A 25,416-nucleotide genomic window follows, 5' to 3' on the forward strand; every position below is an offset into this window, starting at 1 on the left:
ATGTCCTAATTAGAAATTTATAGTGTGAAAATATGTATCTTAAAATTAGGAACATGAAGTAATTTCATTACCAGGAGGAACATAATATTTTCCCTTTGGGGTTTCCTAGATTTGTAGTCTGTCATTAATGAAAAATTAATAAAAGACTAAAGCTACTGGATATCAGGGTTCAATAAGCCAACAGTGATATGCAGTCCTACTATACAAATCAAAAGACACAATCTCTGTTCTTCATTAGTTCACCTGTGGGATGGAGAAGAAGGGAGAATAAATTAGAAGTGTGAATTCACAAAAAAATAGAAATACACGTATGCTGCCACAGAGAAAAATACACATTAAATGCTGAATATGGTATGTCCCACATACTGGTAGTAGATTATGTGCTGATTTCTTGATTCAATAGAATGTTTCAAGGATTGAGTGGGAGTAGGGTAGAACAATAGTTAAATATGGGGGACCTGTAGAACAGATAAGTTGGTACTGTAGCGGACTCATTTTAATTTCAGAAGAGCTAATGAGGAACATAGAGACTCTTCAATGAAGATTGAAACTATTTTGATCATTTCTTTGTATCTGGCAAATATATGATCCCTATTGCTAATATTGATAGGCTCAGGTCTTGTGTGATGGAGGCAAAGAGACTGGGTTCCTCACAGGAAGGGGCTGGTGAGCCCCTGGGAAGGTTACTATATTATTTCCTCATTTGTTTTTCCCACTTTACATTTTGTTAAAGTATCAGTTTAGATATATAAGATACTCTATGAATGTATTATTAAACACTGGGTACAGATAAAGAGTTGATACAATATTGTAAAGATATAAAAAGGTAAGAGTTGTGGGGTACTCTAGAAATTCACTGGCTGGAATGCAGCCATTAGCCACATGTGACAATTGAATACTTGGAGGTTTGCTGGTCCAAACTGAGATGTGCTGTAAAATATCTATCAGAGAGCAGACTGTATGAAAAAAGAATGTATAGTATATAATTAATAATTTTATATTGGTAATATTACAAGGATAGTATTTTTTATGTATTAGGTTATCTTTTTTTTTTAACATTTTATGTATGATGATCAGAAAATTTCAAATTATATGTTACTCCATTAAAAAATTCTGAAAGGCCTCAGGTGAAATGAATGGCCACCAGCAGAGTGTGCTGTACACCTGCCAGCCTTGCCTTTAAGGCTGCTGCTCTTCAGGGAGGAACTTTTTCATTAGGGACTGAGGAGTGGCCCCAAGTTTTGTGTTTTTCCAGGTCCTCTTAAAGCCTTATAGATCAAAGTGAGATCTCCAGTGAGGGTAAGTCCGAGGGTGGGCAGGGATAGATGCTTCTTTGGCCTGTGATTCAGGGAGTTGAAATGCTTACCTTTTCCCCATTTCTAAAGCTTGATTTCTTAGCCACAGATAAATTTCTAGCCTTCTGAAACTGGGAGTTTCTGCCTACCTCCCTTTGGCTCCCAAAGTCTTCCTTGTTTTAGCTTTATATGTGTTGAAATAGAAAAAAATTAAATCAGTGTATTGAAATACTTTATATAAAATACACCTATTTTAAATACAGTTTGGTGAGTTTTGAAGAACACATAGGACCATGAAGTCCTTGCCATAATGAAAATGCAGATTCATTTTCATTACCCCAGAAGTCCCCTCACACTGCTTTGTAGTCACTTTCTCTCCCACTGATCTATTTTTTTTTGTCACAAATTTGCTGCTTCTAAATTTTCACATCAATATAATCATGTAGTTGGCTTCTATCCTTTTTCTTTTTTATTCTTTAATTCTTTTTTCCCCTGTACTGGGGATTGAACCCAAAGGTGTTTCACCACTGAGCTGTAGCCCTATCCCTTTTTATTTTGTGACAGGGCCTTGGCAGGTTGCTTAGGGTCTCACCAAATTATTGAGGCTGGCCTCACACTTGGATCCTCCAGCCTCTGAGTCCTGGGATTAAAGGTGTGAGCCACTATACTCGGCTGTATCTGGCTTCTTTCATTTAGCATAATGTTTTTGAGATTTATCCATGTCATAATAACAATAGTTAGATCCCACTTATTGCTCAGTAGTTTTCATTGTATGGGTAACTACCTTTATTTTTTTAGCTGTTGATGGACACCAGAGTTGTTTCTAGTAGCTATTATGAGTACAGCAGTTTGGAACATTTGTGTGTAGTCTTTGAACAAGTGTTTAGTTCTCTTGGGTAAATACTAGGAATAGAAGGGATGGGTTGTGTGGTAAGTGTATTTTTAACTTTGTGAGAGATTACTAATTTTTTTTCCAAAGTAGTTGTCCAGTTTTACTTTCTGCCCATCAGTGCTGGAGAGCACCATTAGGTCTCCCTGCTTGCTTGTAGTTGGTGGTGTCAGTCCTGAATGTTTGCTATTCTGATGAGTTAGTTTGTAGTGTTATCTCATTGTGGTTTTACTGGTTTTGGGTGATTCATTTTTTAAAGAATCACTTTTATAGAGGTGTATCTTACAGAAAAGTTGACCCATTTTAATTATACACTTCAATATTTGGCAAAGAAATGTATATGCTTACTATACAGATAAGATAATCCCATTGCTCTAAAGAGTTCTGCAGTGCACCATTGTAGTCAGCCCCTCATTTCTCTGGCCCTGAACAACCATTATTTTGCTCTCTGTGACTACAGATAGTTTACCTTTTCTGGAATTTCATATGAACATAATCAGACAGTATGTACCCTTGTATCTGGCCTCTTTTTCAGCATGTTTTGGGGATTTACCTGTATGATTGCATGTGTCAGTAGTTCCTATTGCTGAATAAAATTCTGTTGGTTGAATATAGGATAATTTAAAAAATCTATCTGTTGACAGACATTTGGGCTGTTTTCAATTTTGGATGATTACAAATAAAACTGCTGTGAATATTTATGTGCAGATCTTTGCATAAACATATGTTTTCATTTCTCTTGAGTAATTACTTAGTAGAATTGGTACCTCAAATGGTAAATCTATAAGAAACTGACAAAGTCTTTTCTGTGGTGTATCATTTTGTAATTCTGTCAGCAATGTGTGAAAGTTCTAATTGTTCCAGGTCCTTGTCTACATTTACTATGTTAATTAAAATTAACATGAATTAAAAGTTAATTAAAATTAATTTTTTAATTTAGCCATTCTAATATTTATGTATTATTAGCTTATTCTGATTTAATCAGTATTTCTTTTTTTTAAAAATTTTTTTAGATGTTGATGGATCTTTATTTTATTCATTTATTTATGTGTGGTGCTGAGAATTGAACCTAGAGCCTCTCACGTGCTAGGCAAGCACTCTTACCACAGAGCCACAACTCTAGCCCTTAATCAGTATTTCTTTGTTGACTACTGTAGTCAAGAATTGTGTGTGTGTGTGTGTGTACACTTACTGGTTATTTATATAACATCTTTTCTGAACTACCTATGTAAATTTTTTGTCCAGTTTTTAATCAGGTGATTTTTCTTCCTCATTGAGTTCCAAGAGTTCTCCCTATTCTGAGTATAAGTACCTTTGCAGATATGTGTTTTATCACCACATTCTTTGAGTCTCAAGCTTGGCTTTTCATTTTCTTAATATTATTTTCAAAGATTAGAAGTTTTTAATTTGATCAAGTCTATTTTATAGAGTTTTTCTGTAATTGTTTATGTTTTTCTTACATGTCTTAGTTAAGGACGACTGTCTACCCCAAGACTTTTAAGATTTCCGCTTATGATTTCTTCTAGAAGTTTTTGTTTTCCCCTGTTTTAGCTTCTATATTAAGGTCTGTGATCAATTTTGACTTATGTGATATGAGATAAAGATGGAGGGTCATTTTTTTCAAAATGGATATCTAGTTGTTCCAAAATCATTTATTGAAAAGATTTTACCTATTGAATTACCTAGGTATCTGTATTGAAAATCAACTGAGTCTATATACATGGGTCTAAAATTTCAGACTGCATTCTCTTCCATTCATTTATATGTCTATCTTTATGTCAGGACCACACTGTCTTGACTTTAGAGTTAACTCCTGAAATCAAATACTCTCTTGCAGAGGCTGGGGTGGTGGCTTAGCGGTAGAGCGCTCGCCTAGCATATGCGAGGCCCTGGGTTTGATCCTCAGTACCACATAAAAATAAATGAATAAAATAAAGGTGTAAAAAAAATACTCTCTTGCAGGTGCTAGGTAAATGCTTTATTACTGAGCCACATCCCAGGCTTTATTCTTTTTAAAATTGTTTTGACTAATCTAGGACTCTTCCATTTCTATATAAATTTTAGAGTCAGTTTGTCAGTTTGATATTTCTGTCATTAATGTCCTATTATTTGTAACACAGGTCACAGCTGATCACACTATACTGTTGAGAAATGGAGTTAGGGAGTTGATGTTTTATGTTAGAAATTAGAGGCAGAGAGAAAAACCAGGTTTTGAATCCTGATGCTGCCACATACTTTGTGACCTTGGATCAGCTTCTTAAAGTCTCTTGATTCTTTGTTTTCTTATCTATACATGGGAGAAGAAATACATATTGTTTATAATTCTTGTGAGGATGAATAAGCAAATGTTTGTAAAATGACCAGCAGAGGGGTTTTTGTATAGTAGGCTTAGTCAAGGATACCTGCTGTTCACTGTTGTTTTCTTTTTTGAGAGTGGAGTCTCTCTCACTGCATCACCCAATCTGGTCTCTAGTACATGGACTCAAGTGATCCTCCTGCCTCAGCCTCCCTAGTGGTCGACAGAATAGGTGTGCATCATTGTACCCAGCTATTGCCAATTATTGTTATTGTTAGTGTTAGTGCATTCTTAGACGATACATCTTCCCTTCTACAAGGTAAATTATTCCCAAATATGTATTTTATAAGAAACATTCTACGGACCATATGTAGACATTATGTAGTCGTTAACAAAAATGAAAGTTAACTTTATCCCTCCTAGTCATCTGTGACGTACCATCTTGTTAAGTGAATAAAATTTTACTTTTTGGAATAAATATTTTCTTTTGTATTCCACCAGAATCTTGAGCTCAATGATGACACTGTTTTGAATGAGATAAAGTTAGCAGACTGTGAGAAGTTTCAGATCCCTGACTTATGTGCTGAAGAGCTTGCTATTATCCTTGGAGTCTGGTAAGTTGATGACTGGTTTGGTTACCTCACATGTTTATTTTCATGGGTTTGGGAAAATTTTTATTCAAGAAGGTCACAAGATTTTTGGATAAATAGGGTATTTGATAAGTGCTTATGAAGATAGGAAATTCTTGGGCAGCCAATTAAAGAATTAAGAGATTAGGAATCTCCTGTTAGTTGTATACTCATTCTTTTCTTTCCTTTATATGTAGAATTTGGGTAAAATTAATTTTTAATATTATAGAACCTTATACGTAATGGAAATAGTTTTTTTTAAAAAAATATTTTGAAATAAACTTGAAAAAAAGTTGCAATGGAAGGGCAGTGCAAAGAACTTTTGAGAACAAGTCCTTGAAAAAATTTAGTGTTTTTCCAACAAATACTAATGTTTTTGTACATAGCCACAATACTGCTTTCAAAATATGAAAGTTAAACCAAGTGCCATGGTGCATGCCTATAAACCTAGCAACTCAGGAGGCCGAGGCAGGAGGATCACAAGTTCAAGGCCAGCCTCAGCAACTAGTGAAACCTTAACTCAAAAAAAAAAAAAAAAAAAAAAAAAAGACTGGTGATGTGACTCAGTGGTAAAGCACTTATGGATTTAGTGCTCAGTATCAAAATAAAACAAAACAAAAACAACTGAAAGTTACTATTTATACTTTCTAATCATTTAATTTTCAGACCTCATTCTGTTTTTGCCTTTGTCTTGATAATCTCCTTTAGAACAAATGATCTAGTCTAGACTGTACATATTCCTTTTAGTTGTCATGTCTCTTTAGTTTTTGTCAGTCTGCAATAGTTCCTCATATTTGCTTGACTTTTATGATTTTGACACTTGAAATTTATAAGCCAGTTATTTTGAATTTCCCTCAATTTGAGTTTGTCTGATTTTTAAAAATGATTAGATTCATCTTATACATTATTAGCAGAGATCAGAGATGTAAAACATTGTGGTTCTCCTTGCATCCTAGGAGCTGGAATATAATTTTTATTTGTCCTGCTCCTGGTAGTTTTCACTTTGATCACATGATTAAAGTGGTGCTTACAGCGTGGCACAGGCCTATAATCCCACTGACTCTGGAGGCTGAGGCAGGAGGATTGCAAGTTCAAAACCAGTCTTAGCAATTTAGCAAGGCTCTAAGCAGCTTAGTAAAACCCTGTCTCTAAATAAATAAAAAGGACTGGGGATTAATAAATAGGGCTGGGAGATGGCTCAGTAATTAAGTGCCCCCCAGTACCAAAAAAGAATAGAAAGTGTTGCTTGCTGTGTTTCTTTTACATGAAGTTATTCCTTTTTTATTGGTACCAGGCACTTAACCACTGAGCCACCTTCCCAACCTTTTAAAATATTTTTATATTTTATATATGTATGTGTGTATATGTATATGTATATATACATCATATGTTTATATATACATATGTAATCTCATGTTTTGTAGGCCTGTAAGTCAGCTGCTTCATTTTTTTTTTTTACTTTTATTTTTTCTAAAGAGAGAGAGAATTTTAATATTTATTTTTTAGTTCTTGGCTGACACAACATCTTTGTATGTGGTGCTGAGGATCGAACCTGGGCCGCACGCATGCCAGGCGAGCGCGCTACTGCTTGAGCCACATCCCCAGCCCTGTTTATTTTTCAGTTTTATAAATGGTGATATTTTGACAGGTAGTTCTGTGCAGTGTCCTTTTTTTTTCTTACTGTGTTTTTATTTTTATTTATGTCATTATCTGTAGTTTCAGTTTAATTTGAAGTGTAGTGTCCCTTTGGATGGATAAATCATAACTTGGCATTTTCCTTTTGGACATTTGGATTGTTTCCATATGTTTCTTGTTGCATACAATACTACTATGGATATTATGTATGTCATTTCCTGGACCACCCATTCATTATTTCTCTGGGCTTTCTATCTAGTATGGAATTATTGAGTTGAGAATATGTGAATGTCATTTTATAAGATAGTGCCAAATTGCTTCCCAATATGCTTCTACTAATTATATTTTTATTAACAGGGTTTTAGAATTCATATTGTTTTCCATCTTTGACAACTGCTTAATTTTTACTTATCTAGTGTTATAATAATATTTTTTGTGCCTAAATTTAGTAAATAGGAATGTGTGTTCAAATAAATAAAACATAGCTATTCATTTTGCTTTTAAAACTTTCATTTCTTTATCTGCAACATGCAATTTAGAATTTATATACTTTTTTTTTTAATTCAAAGCATAAATTTTCAAAAGAATAACCCAGTGCATAAGCTAACTGAAGAGGAGCTGCTGGCATTTACATCAGTGAGTAATGTCCTTTTCCTTTCCATTTTGTTCATTTTCCTTATAAATTGTTTTGCCTCTGGTATGCTATTGCCTTAGATTGGTTGTTTTGAAATGCTGCCACCTAAGGGGAAGAAATCCATATCATTTTAGTTTCCAAGCTACATTTCTTGCTGCTGACTTAAGCATAACCATTTTTCTTTGTACTTGCTTAGATTTGAAGGCTGGGACCAAATATTTCTTGTTCATTTTTTAATCCCAGGGCCTGTTCCATTATCTTGCATATAAAAGATTTTTCAATAAATATCTGTTGAACATATTTATGAAGTAGCAAGCACAGGACAGCTCATGCCTATGACTGAGGGCAATGGATGCCTGCATGGGTGAGGTTGAGCAAGAGAGCTCAGTGCAGGGGGAGGAGAGAATGGGTTGTAGAGACCAGGGAAGGAGGGGATGTCAAAAGATGGGGTGCTCCTCAGCATTCAGCAGCTGGAATGGTTAAGAGAGAAATGCAGACAGACTAGAGGCTGTGGATTTGCAGGAGACTCTCGCTTACCTGTAGCACGGATAGTCATCTCAGTAGAGAGAATTAGGGAGGGAATGAACTATAAGAAAATAAAGCTGATAAACACCATAGTTGAAGAAGATTGGCAGTGAAAAGGGAAGATGGGGTAGTGGATATTTGAGGATTCATGATCAAAGAAGAGTTCAAGAGAAATATGTCACAAAGAAAAGGGTCAATCAGTATCTTTTTTTGGCTTTACAGATTTTAAAAAGGATGCCTATCCCTGTGTCTTTTCTTGTGTGTGTGGGTGGTACTGGGGATTAAATGCAGGGCCCCATGCCAGAGGATACATATTCTTTAACAAGAGAAGATATGATAAATGAAGAATGATATATTTTCTTTAGTGATACAAGTTGGTAAGATGTGTCACTTTTTCAAAAGTATTTTTAAAATTCATAGTAATCAAGTTAGAATTCTGATATTTTCATTGTTATTTTTCAGATAAGGTAAAAGAAAGGACTTTTATCTAGAAGAAAGAAAAGCTAGCTTGTTTTGTACTGTAATACAAAGTTTTCAAATCACTGTTTCCTACATACCCTCTTGGGACTGGTTAGATGTTAGCTGTGTGTGTCCTCTGGGTGCCCACTTTTTTCCCCCAGTTCATTATTAGAAATCTTGGATATGTATCATTATATCATGTGTGTTTTATGTAACTATGTAGAAATGCCCTTATTTTATTCATTATGTGTGGTATAAGGAATTTGGCAAGTCAAGTGGTAAAATTGTTTTAAAAGCATATAAAAAACTTTTGTACCTTCCATTTACTTGTTAAGCTAATGTCTGTTAAATAGTTGATATATACAGGCATTGTGATGATCTTTGGAGTCGCAGCACTTAACAGTCTTCCCTTCCAGAGTTTACATCAATTTACATTCTTTCTCTCTCTCTCTCTTTTTTTTTAATCTTGGAGTCGTTGATGGTTCTTTATTTTGTTCATTTATTTATATATGTGCTGAGAATCGAACCCAGTGCCTCACACATGCTAGGCAAGCGCTCTACCACTGAGCCACAACCCCAGCTCATCAATTTACATTCTTGTGGAGAAAGTACACAGTAGACAAAGAGAGAAATAGATCTTTAATACAAATGCTAAGGAGAAATATAAAGCAAGGTAAGGAACTAAGAGCGGGATGCATGTGATTTTTCTAGACAAGGTGGTCTTGGAAACAACTTACTTGGAAGGTGACATTGAACACAAATCTGTCTGAAGTGGGGCACAGGGGAAGCATACAGAGGGTGTGTGGTGGCCATGAACTGAGTCATAATAGGCAAGTATAGGACTGAAGGAAGACACATGTCTAGGTTACAAATGGCCTGATGCTTGGGTTTCTTTTGATGGCTGAGGTAGATGGGGATGTGGCATGTAACAGGAAATGTTCCTGCTGGTGTTCCTTAGGGAGGGTGAAGTAGTAACATCCTCTTGGGATTGGTCACATAAGAAGTTCTTTGTGGTGTGTGTATTTTCTGCCCCTGAAAAGACCTGCTTTTTCAGCACTTTTTGTGAATGAGAGTATTTCTCTTTCCTTTCTTTAAATCTTTTTCTTTCTTTAACCTATTCTTATTCCTCTGTTTTGTGAGGTACTCCTGAAGTAATTAAGTCTGGTGACTTTCAATCTTGGGTAACTTACTGCTCTTTGCGTATAGTGAAGGTCATAAATTAAGTTGTTTGAGATGGTCATAAATTAAGTTTTTTGAGACAGAGTCTCACGTTGTTGCCCAGGCAGGTCTTAAACTCCTGGCTTTATGCTGCATAATTTTTCTGCTCTCTGTTCTCCAGCCCTCCTCCCAGTCAGAACTGATCTGACCTCTTTTGGGGGAAAGTTTTTGCATTACAGAGACTCACAGTGTCAAGCCAAACTCTTCTAAAGAGATGAGTTTGTTAATACCAAGTAAATCTTTCTGAGAAGCAGGACCAGAAACTTAGATGTAAAAAGGGCTTTTTAGGTACCTCCTGGATACTTTGGGGTCTACACTGTTCTCCTTCTGTTTTTCTGCCCTAAAAGAACCATACAAACTACTCCAGAAAAACCCAAACTGCCTTTATTATCTCTTCCTTTTATCTGTCAGTTCTCCCTCTTACCTGTTCTTTGTGCATGGTACTGAAATAGATAGATGATAATTTAGACTTAAGCGCCTCCTGGTTTTAATGAAGGAAAAAACTATTTATATAGCTGACCTCCATATTCATAAGTTCTGCATGCATAGATACAACCTATCATGGATTAAAAATATTTGAAAAAACAATTTTGTCTATAGTAAACATATAGACTTTTTTTTCCTTGTCACTACTCCCTAAACAATACAGTGTAACAACTATTTACATAGCACTTACATTGTATTAAGTAATTTCAGTGCATGGGAGTATATGTAGGTTATATGCAAATACTGTGCCATTTTATGTAAGGGACTTGAGCAACTTTGGATTTTGGTATTTTAAGGGAACCTTGGAACCAGTCCCCCATCAATACCACCAGACGGTTGTATCATACGGCTCAAAGAGTTTTTGAGAAAAGAGGAACCACTTTTACATGCTTTCTTACTTCTATACTCTTGAACTTTTATCTGTGCCTCTTTTTTGGCAAGGGTTGTGTTTTGGCATATTTTATAGTAAATGGGGTATATGCCTTTCCATTACCAGACTCCCAACTTTAGTGACTGAGCTCTTCTTTTCTGGGTCTTTTACATGGCCTGGTAGAGTGCTTCAATGTTTTACTCCTAGTTATTGCTCAAAAAACATATGCAGAGAAAGAGAGTGAAAGTAATATGCTGTAACCTTTCAATAGTGTTGATTTCTCTTCTGCAACTGCATTGCTCTGCTTAGTTCCATCATTCAGGTGGCACTGCATTATAAGGATTGCTATTTGTATCACTTTCCTCTTCTGTAAAATGAAGGAAGGGGTGATGTGCCCCTCCTCCAAACAAAAATTTGTTTTGAGGATCCAGTTGTGCAGTGTAAGGAAAAGTACTCTGGAGAAGGTCTTGCAGTGTTCAGTGATGAGCCTGGCTGTCTGCGTCCTGGTTTCTGGGAGAGCATTCCTGTTTTCTTGCAGCCTCAGTGAGTGAGACGTGTGTAGAATTAGCTGAGGGAAGGGAAGAGAAAAGAACTGGGAGAACAGGAGTATTCTTTCTTACTATCGCTTTGCCCTTGCAGTAACATGGTGACTTGGGACTGGGGTTTGTGAACTACTGGGGCCTTCTTGTTGATAGAAAAAAGCAAGTACAACAAAATTGTAATATTCTTGCCGTTGGAGGGACACGTCCCATGGGTATTTGGCATTTGGTAAATACTTATTGAATAAACAAGTGATGGCTTATTGGTCCTGAAGTTTGTTCAGTTTTAGTGAACTGTCCAAAAGTTGACTAAACTAATAGTGACTCTCCTTTTGGAAATATTTCTGCCAGTATTTTCATGTTGTTTCAGCATATTGAAAATATGTGAGCTCTGTTGGGAAATGTTTTAATACAGTAAAGTCAGAAGCTTGTCCTGAGAGGAATAGCTTTCCTTGTATAAGTTGTCATTTTGTGGTGCTATTCCTGAGAAATTACATCTACACATTTCAGGAAAACTGACTGAGTCATAGTAAAAATAACCCATATTGTTTTAGAGAACCATTCATGTTGTATCAGCTTGATAATTTAAAGTGAACTGTGAGATCTATGTTATTTCCTTTCAGATGAGCCAAGTCAGTGACTTTCACTGACGTTTTTAATTTCCTTTCATTGTTGAAAATGGGAACAATTTAGGTAATTCATACAGGTGTTTTAGTTTTCATTGGCAAAATTTCTGTTTAAGTGTGAATTGATACTGGCAGCTTGCCTCTCACTGTCTGCCAGAAGCTCCAACGAATCTATAAGTGGAAGAAGGAAAGAGTCTTTTGGAACTTTCACATTATTTGATGTATTTTCTCTTTCTGCCATTGATCCCATCCTTTCCCCCTCCCCTTCTTTTCCCTCCCCCTCCTCTCCTTCCCTTCCCTTGCTCTTTCCCCTTCCCTTCCCTTTCCTTCCTTTTCGCCTTTCCCTTTCCCCCTTTCCTTACCTTTTCCCCCTTTTCCTTACCTTTTCTTTCTTTTTTGAGACAGTCTCATGTTGTTGCCCAGGCAGGTCTTAAACTCCTGCAGTCAGTCAGTCCTCCCGCCTCAGCCTCCCAGGTGCTGGGATACAGGCATGCACCACCATTTCTAGCTCTGCTATTGATTTTAAAGTTATTTAATGTATACTTATCTCTGAATGTAAATAGTTAGCTAACTATTTTTTAAAAATTTTTTTTCGTTGTTAATGGACCTTTATTTATTTTATTTATTTGTGTACAGTGCTGACAGTCAAACCCAGTGTCCCACACATGCCAGGCAAGCACTCTACCACTGAGCTACAACCCCAGGTCTAGCTAACCATTTTTACAGATTAAAATGATCATCTTTTTTCCCCTAGGAAATACTCATTTTAAAATTTTGGTTGCTTTAGGATAGGCAGTGTAACTTTGTGAGTTGGCACTGTTAATTCTGATAGTGTGTGTTACTGGGGTCACGTACTTCAGAGGAACCTCACAGCGCCTAGGAGCAAGCACAGCAAGACCTGAGCAACATAAAAAAACCATGGCTGTGCCTGGCAGAGTCAACCTGGTGAAGCGACAACATGAAGAAAGGCCTCAGTAAAAAACAGAAAAATGCCAGCTTAAGTGAGGGAAGAGCTTCACGCTGAGTGATCCCTTGCTCTGTCCTCTTTTCTAGTTCTGTCTCAGTCAGAACTGACCTGAGGACTGATCTTTTTTCTCTCCACAGTTAACTGCATCTTAAAGTTAATGCTTATGTACAAATTTCATGTTGGAATGACTGTTATTGCATTCAATTCCTATTGTGAATAAGGACAAAACTGGATAAAATATATGAAATAGCAGTGTAGAATAAGACAAATGAGTCATGACTAAGTAGTGTTTATCTCAGGAATACAAAATTGGTTTAATGTGAAATAGTACATTTCACTTTATTAGTATGCTAAAGAAGAAAAACCAAATAATTTATCTAAAATCAAATGGTATATCTAAATTCAACTATATGAATGATGATATTAAGTGTTAATGGATAAACACTCCAAATAATGGGGAAAAAAGACAGTTCTGTGCTCCCTAGGAAAAATGTATTTAAACATAAAAAGACTCATGCTGAAAATAATTGGATGGAAAATAACCCATAAAAACAGCAAGTATAAAAAGACTGGATTTCAACATTAATATCAGATGAAATGGATTTTGTTTCAAATCATGTTTCTAGAGACAAAGAGGACTATTTCATAATAAAGGAAGATTTAACAGGAAAACAGAATGATCACAGTGTGCCATGTGCCTAATAATAACTGTATATACATGAAACAGGAATTAACAGAATTAGAGTGAGAAATAGGTAATGTCACAATCATAGTTGATGCTTTTAACAATTCTCTAATCTCCCTGATGGGATAAATAACAAAAACAGATATATAAGTAATTTGGACAACAGTATTAACCACCTTGACCTAACTGTTGTTTATAAAACATTATACTCAGAATACATGGTCTTTTCAGGTGCACATGATGTGTTCAGCAAGACCATTGCTGAAACATGAAACACATCTCAATGAATAAGTAAATAAAAATGACACTATGTGGAGTATTATCTCTTTCTACAATGGAATTAAATGGTATAAATAGCTAGTAGAGATCCAAGAACCCTCAAATATTTGGTCCAAGCAGTTAAACAATTTACTTTGTCCATGGGTCAAAAAGCAAATGTATGTGTAAGTCAGTCATCAACCTAAATCATTGACCCCAATGTTACAAAATTTTTCTCCTATGTTTTTCTTGGTAAAATTTACCCCACTACATTGGGATAGTTTGCAACTTTTAGCTAAGACACTAAGTATATGATCCATAAAAGGGAAAAAGTGATACATTGGACTTCATTAAAGTTACAACCTTCTGTTCTTTGAAAGACAACATTAAGAAAACGAAAAGACAAGCCAGATACTGGAAGAAAAAAATCACAGTTTATGTACTTCACAAAGGTCTTGCTTCCAGAATAAATACCTCATCTAACTCTGTAATAAAGGGTGAACCAACCAATTAAAAATGTATGAAGGATTTGAATAGATAAAGATACAGTTGACTGGTGTTCTGCATCCATGGATTCAACCAACCTAAAATAAAAAGTAATTGGAAAAAATTTGCACATGTACTGAACATATACAGACTTTTTTCTTATTATTTCCTAAACAATACAGCTTGATATTTATATTATGTTACATTTACATAACATTTATATTGTTTTAGAGTTATAAATAATTTAGAGATGACTTCAAGTATACAAGAGGGTGTGCATAGGTCATGTGCCAGGACTACATCATTTTATATAAGGCACTTGAGCATCAGTGGATTTTGGTATCCAAGGGGATCCTAAAACCAATCCCCCAAGGGTACTGAGGGATAACTGTATATTAAAGACCATTGAAAGCATCAAAGATATATGATATTATTAATCATTTGGAAAATACAAATTAAAGGCACAAGAAAATACCACTGTATACCCTTAAAAAATATCATGCAGAGAGTTTGGAACTCTCCTACTTTGCTGGTAGAAATGTAAAATGGTACACCCACTTTGGAATACAGTTTGGCATTTTCTCATGAGGTTAATCATCAAGTGCATCACTGGATATTTGCCCACAAGAAATCAAAGTATATGTTCCTATTAAGACTTACACACAAAGAAGGGAAGGAGGCTCTCATGATTGTCAACAGAAACAGCAAACAACTAATGAAAGGACACATTGTTCAGAATATAGAATAGGTTACGTGCGGAGTGTTTAAAGAAATAAGGGTTTCATCACAAAAATAGCCAAACAGCTTATTAGTTGTTATACATTTATGATTTGGATAACGTAGGAATAATTTGAAATTAAAAAGTAGAATTTAAAAAATTTAATCCATGTTTACTTAGCCACATCAGAGTGACTTAGTGTACTTATCAAGAAGTTTTGCGGGCTGGGGATGTGGCTCAAGCGGTAGCGCGCTCGCCTGGCATGCGCGCGGCCCAGGTTTGATCCTCAGCACCACATACAAACAAAGATGTTGTGTCCGCTGAAAACTAGAAAATAAACGTTAAAAAAAAATTAAAAAAAAAAAAGAAGTTTTGCATCACAGTGTCCTAGAATTTCCACTCTTAGAAGTATGCATGAGTAAAACTTTTGGGTCTTCATTAGTAGACGCATATAAGAGTGTTTAACAATAGCACAATGTGTGATGGCAGAAAAATGTTTGTTGACAGGAGGATGAATAAATCAATTATGACTTTTTTTTTTTTTTTTTGTGTACCAGGGATTAAACTCAGAGGGCACTCAACCACTGGCTACATCCCCAGCCCTATTTTGTATTTTATTTAGAGACAAGGTCTCACTGAGTTGTTTAGCACATTGCTTTTGCTGAGGCTGGCTTTGAACTCAAAGATCCTCCTGCCTCAGCCTCCCGAGCCACTGGGATTATAGGTGTGTGCCACCATGCCCAGCTCAATTGTGACTTTTTAACACAATTATGAAATATTATTCAATAGTAAAATGAAAATAAATCAACTAAAGATATAAGTAAAAATGTGGATGAATTTGTAAATATAACAAGTTAAAAAGCCAGTCTTAGATTCACAGGTATTTATATTATACCTCATAACGTATATTTAGTTATTTTTAACCTTCCGCATATATCAAATAATAAAAAATTAAAAACCAGTTTTGATCAATAGCAAGGTCATTTCAACCTTGTTATTTCAAAGTTATTTGATCTCTTAAACCATTTTAAAGAATAGACAGTATTGACTTCATTGTGTACATTTTAATTTCAAAGTACTTAATGGGCTTGTGGTCCCCAGATATGGACTTACAGCCAAGATGGCTAATATATTTGTATTAAAGTGTTTTCTTCAGACTTGTGGCTTTGTGCTTCTGGTTTTGGCCTGCATCGAAGCTAAAGCCCTTAGGTCTTTTAAAATTTTTTATTGTTTCTTTTTAGATATATAAAACATTAGGATTCATTTTGACATAATTTAAAAAGCATGGAATATAATTTGCTCTAATTCAGTTCCTAATACTTCTCCTTTCCTTTTTCTCCTTGCTCCTCTTATTCCCTTTTCTCTACTCTACAGATCATTCTGCTGTTTACTTGTAGTTTTTGTTGTTGTTTTGTTTTGTTTTAGTTAACATCTTGTGGATAATGTACATGATGGTAAGATTCACTTTGACATTATGAATTAGCACAGAGTTAAAGAATGAAGAGTTCAGTCTGAAGATAGCTCATGGGTTCTAAGAAGGCCTGCTTTTCATTTCCATACACTTAAATGAAGTGATCTAGAGCAAATTCCTCTCACACAATTCTTCCTGCTAAACCAATCAGTGTAGTTCATCTACTTATGAGCAAGAAAAATATGTAACATAATAGTTCTTAATAATCATAGAATGTAGTACTGAATAGAAATCAAAATTTAGCCCTATCATTTTTATAGATGAAAAATGTGACGACTCAATGATATATTTTTTTGTGCATATATGACTACAACTACACGATCAATGTGATTCTACATCATACACAACCAGAAGAATGAGAAGAACCCCATGTATGTATGATATGTAAGATTGCATCTACTGTCACATATAACTAATTAGAACAAAATTTAAAGGTACTTTTGTAATTTTTTATTTAAAAATTTTGTCTTAAAAAAAAAAAAAGCAAAGAAGGCTGCTTTTGATGGAAGTGTGAAAGGTACATCTGGCAGTGTTGATAAATTAGCATCTCCAGAATCAGGTCTTGTTTTTTGAGGCAGCCAAAAGACCCAACAGATTGACCATTCTGTTGTCTTTGCTTTCTATGTGAAAATTTGTGTAGCAGAAAAAAGAACTTTAAAAGCACTGTGATAGCGGAGCATCCAGCAGCTCAGGATATGTCAGGCCAGCATGGGCTTGGTAACGGGGAAGAAATAAAGGTCTAAAACAATGGAACTTGCCTTCATGGAATTTTTAATTTAGCCCTGATTAGATTAATAAATAAATGTAATACCGAAACCAGGCAGTTTGAACCTCAAATTGATAATAAACTGTTAAGAAAAGAAGAAAATATTCAGGACTGAGAAAGAAGGCTTTGTTCATAAGGGGAGGAGGATTTGAGTTCAGACCTTGGAAGATAGATGGGGTTTGGATCAGGGCACCACAGGAACAAAGGCAAGGGGATGGGCGAGTGTCAGGTCCACTAGAGTCCCTGAGCCAAATTGGAAGATGTGTGTAGGGCAGTAGTGAGACGGAGGGAAAAATAGGTTTGAGACAGATTTTTAAATGGTCTATAGAGCAAGGATAGGGAATTTGGACTAGGGTTCTGCTGGGAGTAGTTAATAACTTTAATTTGGAATTTTTAACTTCTTGTCATTTGGAACTGATTTAAAATGAGAGCTATTTTAAATAGATTACATAGAAAGGGGAATATGTTTACTTTTTATAGTATTTCTTTGTTCCTTGCTTTGTAAGGTCAGCCTGACCTGGGTGGGCATCATCCGTTTTGGCTTTGGTATTGCCAGACAATTATACACCCACAAGGAGGGCTCTGAGCTGGCTTTGATTTTCATATGGAAAAAGAACTTATCTGAAAGCTCCTTCATGTTTAAAGAAGTAGACTGATTGTCGTATAAAAGAATCCTAGTGACCTCTGCAAGAAGATTATTTGAAACCTACCATGATAAGAATGAAAAGGAAATTTATTTTTAGTAGAAACAATACTGCAGATCCTCTTTGATGGTGTTACAAAATTTTCTTGCTGCTTTTCTGGGCCTGAGGGGAATGTTGCAATTAGTGGAAAATTGTTAGCTGATAAAGTGTGTGTGTGTGTGTGTGTGTGTGTGTGTGTGTGTGTTAGCGCCCATGCGGGGGCTCTGAGAGAACCATGAAAATTTACTTTGTTACTGGTGGGTATGTTATACAGTATGTGTATGTGTATGTATGTATGTATGTATGTATATATATAATGTTTCCATATTCATGCATGTATATAATGTAATTGCTTCATTTCAATCTCTAGCACTCCCACTCATCTTCCTTGCTTTCCTCCCTCTGATTCCCTTCCTTTTATCCTACTGGTCTTCCTTTTATTTATTTGCTGATTTTTTTTTTTTTATACCAAGGATTGAACCCAGGGAGTCTTAACCACTGAGCCACATCCCCAGGCCTTTTTTTGTATTTTACTTAGAGGTAGGGTCTCACTGAGTTGCTTAGAGCCTCGCCATTGATGAGGCTGGCTTTGAACTTGTGATCCTCCTGCCTCAGCCTCCCTAGCCGATGGGATTATAAGGGTGTGCCACTGAGCTAGAACAAAAGTTTTGTAGCTAAAAGTAACCTTAGAAGCCATCAGATCAAATCCCATCATCATATAGTTGAAAAAAAAAAGAGGTTCAAAAATGGAGAACACCTTTCCCAAGGAAACTAAGAAAGAGAAAATTCCATTCTCTGTACCCCCTCCTTTTTGTGGGGAGTACTGGGGATTGAACCCAGGGGTGTTATACCACTGGGTCTTTGTCATTTTACTTTTTTGAGAGAAAGTCTTGCTGAGTTGCCCAGTCTCACCTCACACTTGCAATGCTCACACTGAACTCAACTCTCAGTCCCTTTCTTTTCTTTTTTTAAAAAATTGGTTCTTTTTAATTATACATGACAGTAGAATCCACTTTGACATAATTATAAAAGCATGGAATATATCTTGTTGTATCAGTCTCCAGTACCTTTCCTTCCCCTCCCTGCCCTGCTGTCTTCCCTCTGTTGTCAGCCGCTTTCTTTATCCCTTTTTCATTTACCTGCAGTGTTCCAGCAGTCTCTGTGGGACTGGTGGACCAAATAGCTAGGGGTCTGCCCTGTAGGATCCAAACTGAATGCAGTGATAGACAGTTACTGGGTAGAGGTGGAGTTGTGGAAATACGGTGCAAGAAGACTTTCTGACAAGCTAACATTGAAGCTGACACAGAGCCAGCCATGTAGATAGTGGAGTGATCACTTCTCAGATTCTACATTGAGTGGAATTCAAAGCAACGACCCACTGTAGGGTACATGGTGAGAACTGAATTACTCTCTCCATTATGGGTGGCTTATGGTTTTTGCTTTTTCACTAACTGGGCTTGACCTTTTGCTTAGGCAGGTGAGGTTGGTTTTCTTCCCATTGGATTTGGTTGCTTAACTATCAGACTGTCAGTTTCTTAAACAAAATTTTCTTCATAAATCAATAGACCATGTATAAACTTCTGTTTAGTTTTCTTTTTCCTTACCTAATGTTTCACATTATCGATGGCTTCTCACCTCACGGTGATGGTGTTGTAGACAATATACTAAGTGTGGCCTGTCTACAGTCACACAGGCAGTATCTAGTCTGTATCTCCCAGCTAAACAGATAAAAGATACATTCTTCAGTGATCGTTATCCAGTCAGGTTCTTCTTTCAAATATCAGATTGCATTTTACATTTTGTGTGAAATGAGAATGTATTTTTTGACCTTCACATAAAAGTCTCGCACAAACCTCTTGATCTCATGGCAGTGATGAAAACAGTCTGACTTTGTTCTTTTTCTGAGGAAACCATTTCATCCCTCTGGTGTATGGATCTTTGGGTCAACCCTTCTAAAGGTGGGCTTTAACTCTGTTAAAGGTCTGTGCCTTGAGCCCATCCGTATTCCTCACTGTGCTTGTTGGCAAAATGATGGATGCAGGTGGGAGTTGAGCAACCTTGTCCACCTGCTCTGGAGGGTGATGTTTCTGTTAATGCTGAGAGAAAGTTTTATAGGAGGAAAGGCTCTGGAGGGGTCCCATGTGCTTTAGTGGCTGCTCCCATGGGCTTGTTGACCTTTATCTACTCAGATTTATTTCATGCTCACATCTTGGTGAGAAGTGGGAGTATTATTCCGGTTTCAGAGAGGGGAAACTGAGAAGTGAGTATGAAGTAACTTCCCAAGGCTGCATGGCTAACTTGGTGGAGCTGGGATTCTGATCTATACTTGACTGACTTGGGGGACCTTCCCCACTGTTGGACAGTCCTGTTTCTCAGTGTTCTTCCATCGTGTCATCAAGAGTTTACAGATAATAATCCCTTTAATAGGGCAAAAAGAAAAGAAGACTGCTATTCAGCCAGCTGTACTAGTAGAACCAGGTTTGCAGATTTATCTAATGAAAAAAGTTCTTTCAAAAACTTCTGAGATCACACTTTATAATAAAATCTTCTGCCAAGTAGTGCACATTTTAACAATTAGTTTTCTTTTTTTCCCCCTGGTACTAGGGATTGAACCCAGGGGTGCTATATTCCCAGCCCTTTTTATATTTTATTTTGAGACAGTCTCACTAAATTGCTGAGGCTAGCCTTGCACTTGTGATCCTCCTGTTTCAGCCTCCTAAGTGGGTGGGTTTATAGGTGTGCACCACCATGCCCAGAAAATAATGACTTCTGTTTTCTTTTTAATGCCTTTTATATCATTATTCATATCTTTATAGTGCCATACACACCTATTTATTGTGGTAAATGTATTCTTTTTGTAGGGTTAAGTTAATGGAATCACTAAGATTATACATTAATTTTGTAAGCTATATTTTAAGGAGATAAAATATTTCAATATTCAAAGTTAATTTAGAAGAATAAGATTATTTAATAAAATATTGTTTTAGATTGTGAGTTTTATGGGGCCAGGGGTCTTGTCTTTATTGCTTGCTACTCTCCCTAAGCCCAGTGCACACTGCCTTGTATACAGTAGATGCTCAAGTGAATTCATAAATAAACTTTTGTAGGGCCCCATTCTTTTGCTTTTGCTCTCTTATTTTCAGATTCTTTGCTTACTCTTCTTCTATTTCAAGATTCTTTGCCAAGTCACCTTTATTACTCTATTTTCGAATTTTCCTGGGTAGTTATCATCCATTTCTTTAAAAAAATATTTATATTTTTTAGTTGTAGATAGACACAGTACCTGTATTTTATTTGTTTTTATTTTTATGTGGTGCCGGGGATTGAGCCCAGTGCTTCATGCATGCTATCACTGAGCCACAACCCCGGCCCCAAGTTGTCATCCATTTTTGAAAGTTAATCATATCTTTTTTTTCCCCTGTGGTGCCGGAGAGTGAACCCAGGGCCTTGTGCATTCTACCAGCTGAGCTACATCACCAGCCCGAAGTTGGTCATATCTTTTTTTTTTTTAATATTTATTTTTTAGTTTTAGATGGACACAATATCTTTATTTTTTATTTTTTGTGGTGTTGAGGATCGAACCCAGTGCCCTGCACATGCCAGGTGAGCATGCTACCGCTTGAGCCACATCCCCAGCCCAGTTGGTCATATCTTAATTTGACTATTTAAATTATCAAAATTTCATTCAGAAAAAGTTATAAAATGATAAAAAGATGTTCTGGGTCTCAGAAGACCAAGCGTAGGTATCAGTTTTCACTGTTACCGAAGGTGTGATACTGAACAGTTACTTTCATATGTTGGAGCTTCATTTCCCTCTTAATTGTAAGGGGGATTATTCTAGATTAGAGGTTAACAATTCAAATGCCTGGAGGGGCCATGCAGTTAGTACAAATAAGTGAAGAGAGCTGGGCAGAGTACAGTAAAGAGTTGTAGTGACTTTGATATAGTTTATGCTATGTTGAAAGGCTTATTGCTAACCTTTAATGAATGAATTTGACTAAAGACAAACACTTGTGTTGTTTTAGCCTAATAATTCTTCAGGTTGGTCACACTTAAGAATTACCTGGGGAGCCAGGTGTGGTATGCATGCCTATAATCCCAGTCACTTGGAAGGCTAAAGTAGGAGGATGGAGAGTTCCAGGCCAGCCTCAGCAACATAGCAATACCCTGCTTCAAAATAAAAAAAGAAGGGCTGGGGATGTAGCTCAGTGATAAAGTGCCCTGGGTTCAGTCCCTAGAACATCTCCCCACCCCCCAAAATGACCTAGGGAGGTTTTTTTTTTTTTTTTTTTTTTAAAGCTCTGATGCTTAGAGCCTGCTTTCAGATCTTATTTACTTGCCAGATGATTCCCAGATGCTTCTTAATGGGCAGCTAGGTTTTGAATGATTAATTGGACTTTAACTAGTTTGCTTTTCATACCTAGTTTTTGGAAACAAGGAAATATTTGTTTAGAAACAGACAACAAGAAAATGAAAGTTATTGTTGGGAGTGTCTACCCAGGGAAAACATTGGATTCTAAGTCACCTTCAAAGAGAACTTAAATTGTATTCATTATGCCAAGTTGTCCTTGTTTATCACAGTTTGTTTCACCCAAACCATGCACTTTATTTCTCACTACTTGTCATATTTAGTGGTTTCTGCCATGCCCTCTGAATTGGTGGCCATGACAGCTTTTCTCTGGGGTTAAGTTTCATTATGTGTATATTCAAATTTTTGTATAGACCAGTCTTGTTTAAGATGCCTCTTCTAAGAAAGCATTTCAATTGGGCTGGGGATGTGGCTCAAGTGGTAGCGCGCTCGCCTGGCATGCGTGCGGCCCGAGTTCGATCCTCAGCACCACATACAAATAAAGATGTTGTGTCTGCCGAGAACTAAAAAATAAATATTAAAAAATTCTCTCTCTCTCTTAAAAAAAAGAAAGCATTTCAATTAATATTGGATCTTAATCCCAGAAAGCATTTTTATGTTTTAGCATGATTTTCTTTAATGTAAATTGAAAAAAAGGAGAGCCCTTTGCCTGTGTTTGCTTAGATTGTCAAATCTGCATTTGGCTATATTCTGATATTTTTGCAAGAGTTAAATTTCCCCTACTCACAATATGATCTCTAGCTTATCCTTCTTTCTTCCTCTTCTATCAGTGTTTGCTTTCACAACCGAAGTTCTGGGCCATTCAGACATCAGCCTTGATCCTGCGGACGAAACTTGAGCGAGGAAGTACGCGGCGAGTGGATCGGGCAATGAGGCAGACACAGGTAAGGATGGATGTGTCAGTTTTGGATTTCTTCCACCTCTCTTACTAGAAGTAAGCATGCATGTATGTGATGAGTAGAAGAGTGAGATAGCTTATGATTTATTCAAACACTTGGCTATTTATTTGTGACAGTGTAGGTTCTAAAATGTGACTGCTTGGCTCCAGAGCTCAACTCTGTCAATTTATAGCTCTGGTAGTTAACCTCTGTAAGCCTCGTTTTCATTTACTGTAAGAGAGTAATAATAATTGTACTTATAGGCTTATAGTGAACTTTAAGAGAGATGATATAAGAGTTACTCTCTAAGAGATATGTGGTCCCAAAAGTACAGGTTGTTTAATGAAATAAAATTCACCCTAAATCAATATTCACTGGTGGTAAACTAGACACATGTAAAAATAATCTACATTCAGGCATCATTTTCCCCTTAATATTAAAGTTTATTTCTGTCCATTTCTTTCACACATTATCTGATAGACTACTCATGTTACAGATTTATTACCAAGAAAAAATAGAAAATCTCATACAAGATGTGGGCTTTTGTAAAGTCAAAGTCTAGTCCTGAGAGTAGATAATATATAGAGAACAGAAATTTATTTTCTCACAGTTCTGTGAGCTGAGAAGTTCTAGATCAAGGCACTGTAGGCTCATGGTCTGGTGAAGACCTGTTCTTCATAGATGGTGTTGTGTGTCTGTCCTTATATGGCAGAAGAAGTGTGGACAGCAAGCCCATTCTCCCAAGCCCCTATTTTATAACCCCTGCCCTTTTTTAATGGTGCAATATAATTATGCATAATACTAGAATTCATTGTGACATTGGTGTATGCACAAACCTTCATGACTTAATCACTTTCTAAAGGCCCCATTGCTTAATACTTTGACATTGGCCATTAAGGTTTTTTTTTGGTGGTGGTGCTGGGGATTGAACCCAGGGCCTTTGTGCATGTGTGGCAAGCACTCTACCAAGTGAGTGGTATATCCCCAGCCCTGGTCATTAAGTTTCAACATAAGAATGATAGCACCCAATAAAAATGATATTATTAAAAATTTATTTTTATTTTGAAATAGTTTCAAACCTATGTGAAAGTTGTAAGAACATTACAAAGACATGCTCTTTAACTTTCACCATGAGACCCCTTTCAAGTTTTGTCAATGTCCTAATAATGTTCGTCACAACAAAAGGATCTAGGCATTGCATCTAGCTTGCATCCCCTTTCCTCTTCTTCAGTCTGGAACAGTTCCCTGGTTCTTTTTTAGAAAGATTACTGTCTAGTTACTTTGGAGACTCAGTTTGAGTTTGTCTGATGTGCCCTCATGATTTGACTAAGGTTTTGCAGGTTTGACAGTAACATTACAGAAATGTACTCTTCTCGTTTATGTGGCACATGATGTATCCTGTCACTGGTGATGTTATTTGGTCACTTGAATAAGCTGAAGTTTGTGAGATTTTTCCTAACATTCATTACTCTTTTCTCATTGTAATTAATTAATATTTGGGGGGGGGGGAGTTACTGAGCTACAATTCTATTTGTTATGCAACTTTCACCCACTAGTTTTAGCATTTATTGAAGTTTCCTGCCTACAGAAGTTATTACCATGATAGTTGCCAGGTGGTAATTTTCTAACTATTTAATGATGTCTTAATTGGTATTCTGCTGTTGGGAAGAATGTTCTTAATTGTTTCATCATATACTTATTTATTTGATTGTAGTATTTTATTTTATTCTAGGGTATATAATCTTATATTGCCATTAGTTATTTATCTTATTTAAAATTTTTGTTTTACTTATTAATTTTTAATTTAATTTTTTATTTGTTTTAATTAGTCATACACAATAGTATAATACATTTATGTACTTCGATATATCATACATAGATGGGATATGTAATTTCTCATTTTTCTGAGTATACATGTTGTAGAATGATATTGGTTATGCAGTCACATATATACATAAAGTAATAATGTTTGTTTCATTCTACTATCTTTCCTATACCCACATCCCCTCCCCTCCCTTCACTTTCCCTCTACCTAATCTAAGGTAATTCTGTTCTTCACTAGTGCCCTTCCCCATTGCGAATTAGCATTTGCATATTAAAGAAAACATTCAAATCTTTGTTTTTGGAGATTGGCTTATTTTGCTTAGCATGATATTGCCCAACTCCATCTATTTACTGGAAAATGCCACAATTTCATTTTTCTTTAAAGCTGAATAATATTCCATTGAATATATATATACCTCATTTTCTTTATCCATTCATCTATTGAAGGATACTTAGGTTGGTTTCATAGTTTAGCTATTGTGAATTGAGCTGCTATAAGTATTGACATGGTTGCATTACTGTAATATGCTGATTTTTAAGTCCTTTGGGTATAAACTTAGGAGTGAGACATAGCTGGGTTAAATGGTGATTCCATTCCAAGTTTTCTGAGGAATCTCCATACTGCTTTCCATAGTGGTTGTACCAATGTGCAGTCCCACTAACAATGTATGAGTGTACCTTTTCCCCCACATCCTCACCAACATTTATTG

The 25,416-nt window shown here is 36.1% G+C and overlaps 1 protein-coding gene across 3 annotated transcripts in view; it reads left to right on the top strand.

Moving 5' to 3' along the window:
* Positions 1-25,416, top strand: part of Ttc27 (tetratricopeptide repeat domain 27) — a 168,012-nt gene that overhangs the window by 32,359 nt on the left and 110,237 nt on the right. For all 3 annotated transcript variants that reach the window (XM_046441613.1, XM_058578456.1, XM_058578455.1), the window contains 3 exons: positions 4,982-5,094; positions 7,314-7,380; positions 22,775-22,888. In XM_046441613.1, the coding sequence (XP_046297569.1) occupies positions 4,982-5,094; positions 7,314-7,380; positions 22,775-22,888 (294 nt within the window). The remainder of the gene's footprint in view (positions 1-4,981; positions 5,095-7,313; positions 7,381-22,774; positions 22,889-25,416) is intronic.

Source organism: Marmota monax, unplaced genomic scaffold, assembly GCF_021218885.2.
Source record: "Marmota monax isolate L192 unplaced genomic scaffold, Marmota_monax_Labrador192_F-V1.1 WCK01_AAM20220418_F8-fsc00010, whole genome shotgun sequence".
NCBI classification, from domain to species: domain Eukaryota; kingdom Metazoa; phylum Chordata; class Mammalia; order Rodentia; family Sciuridae; genus Marmota; species Marmota monax.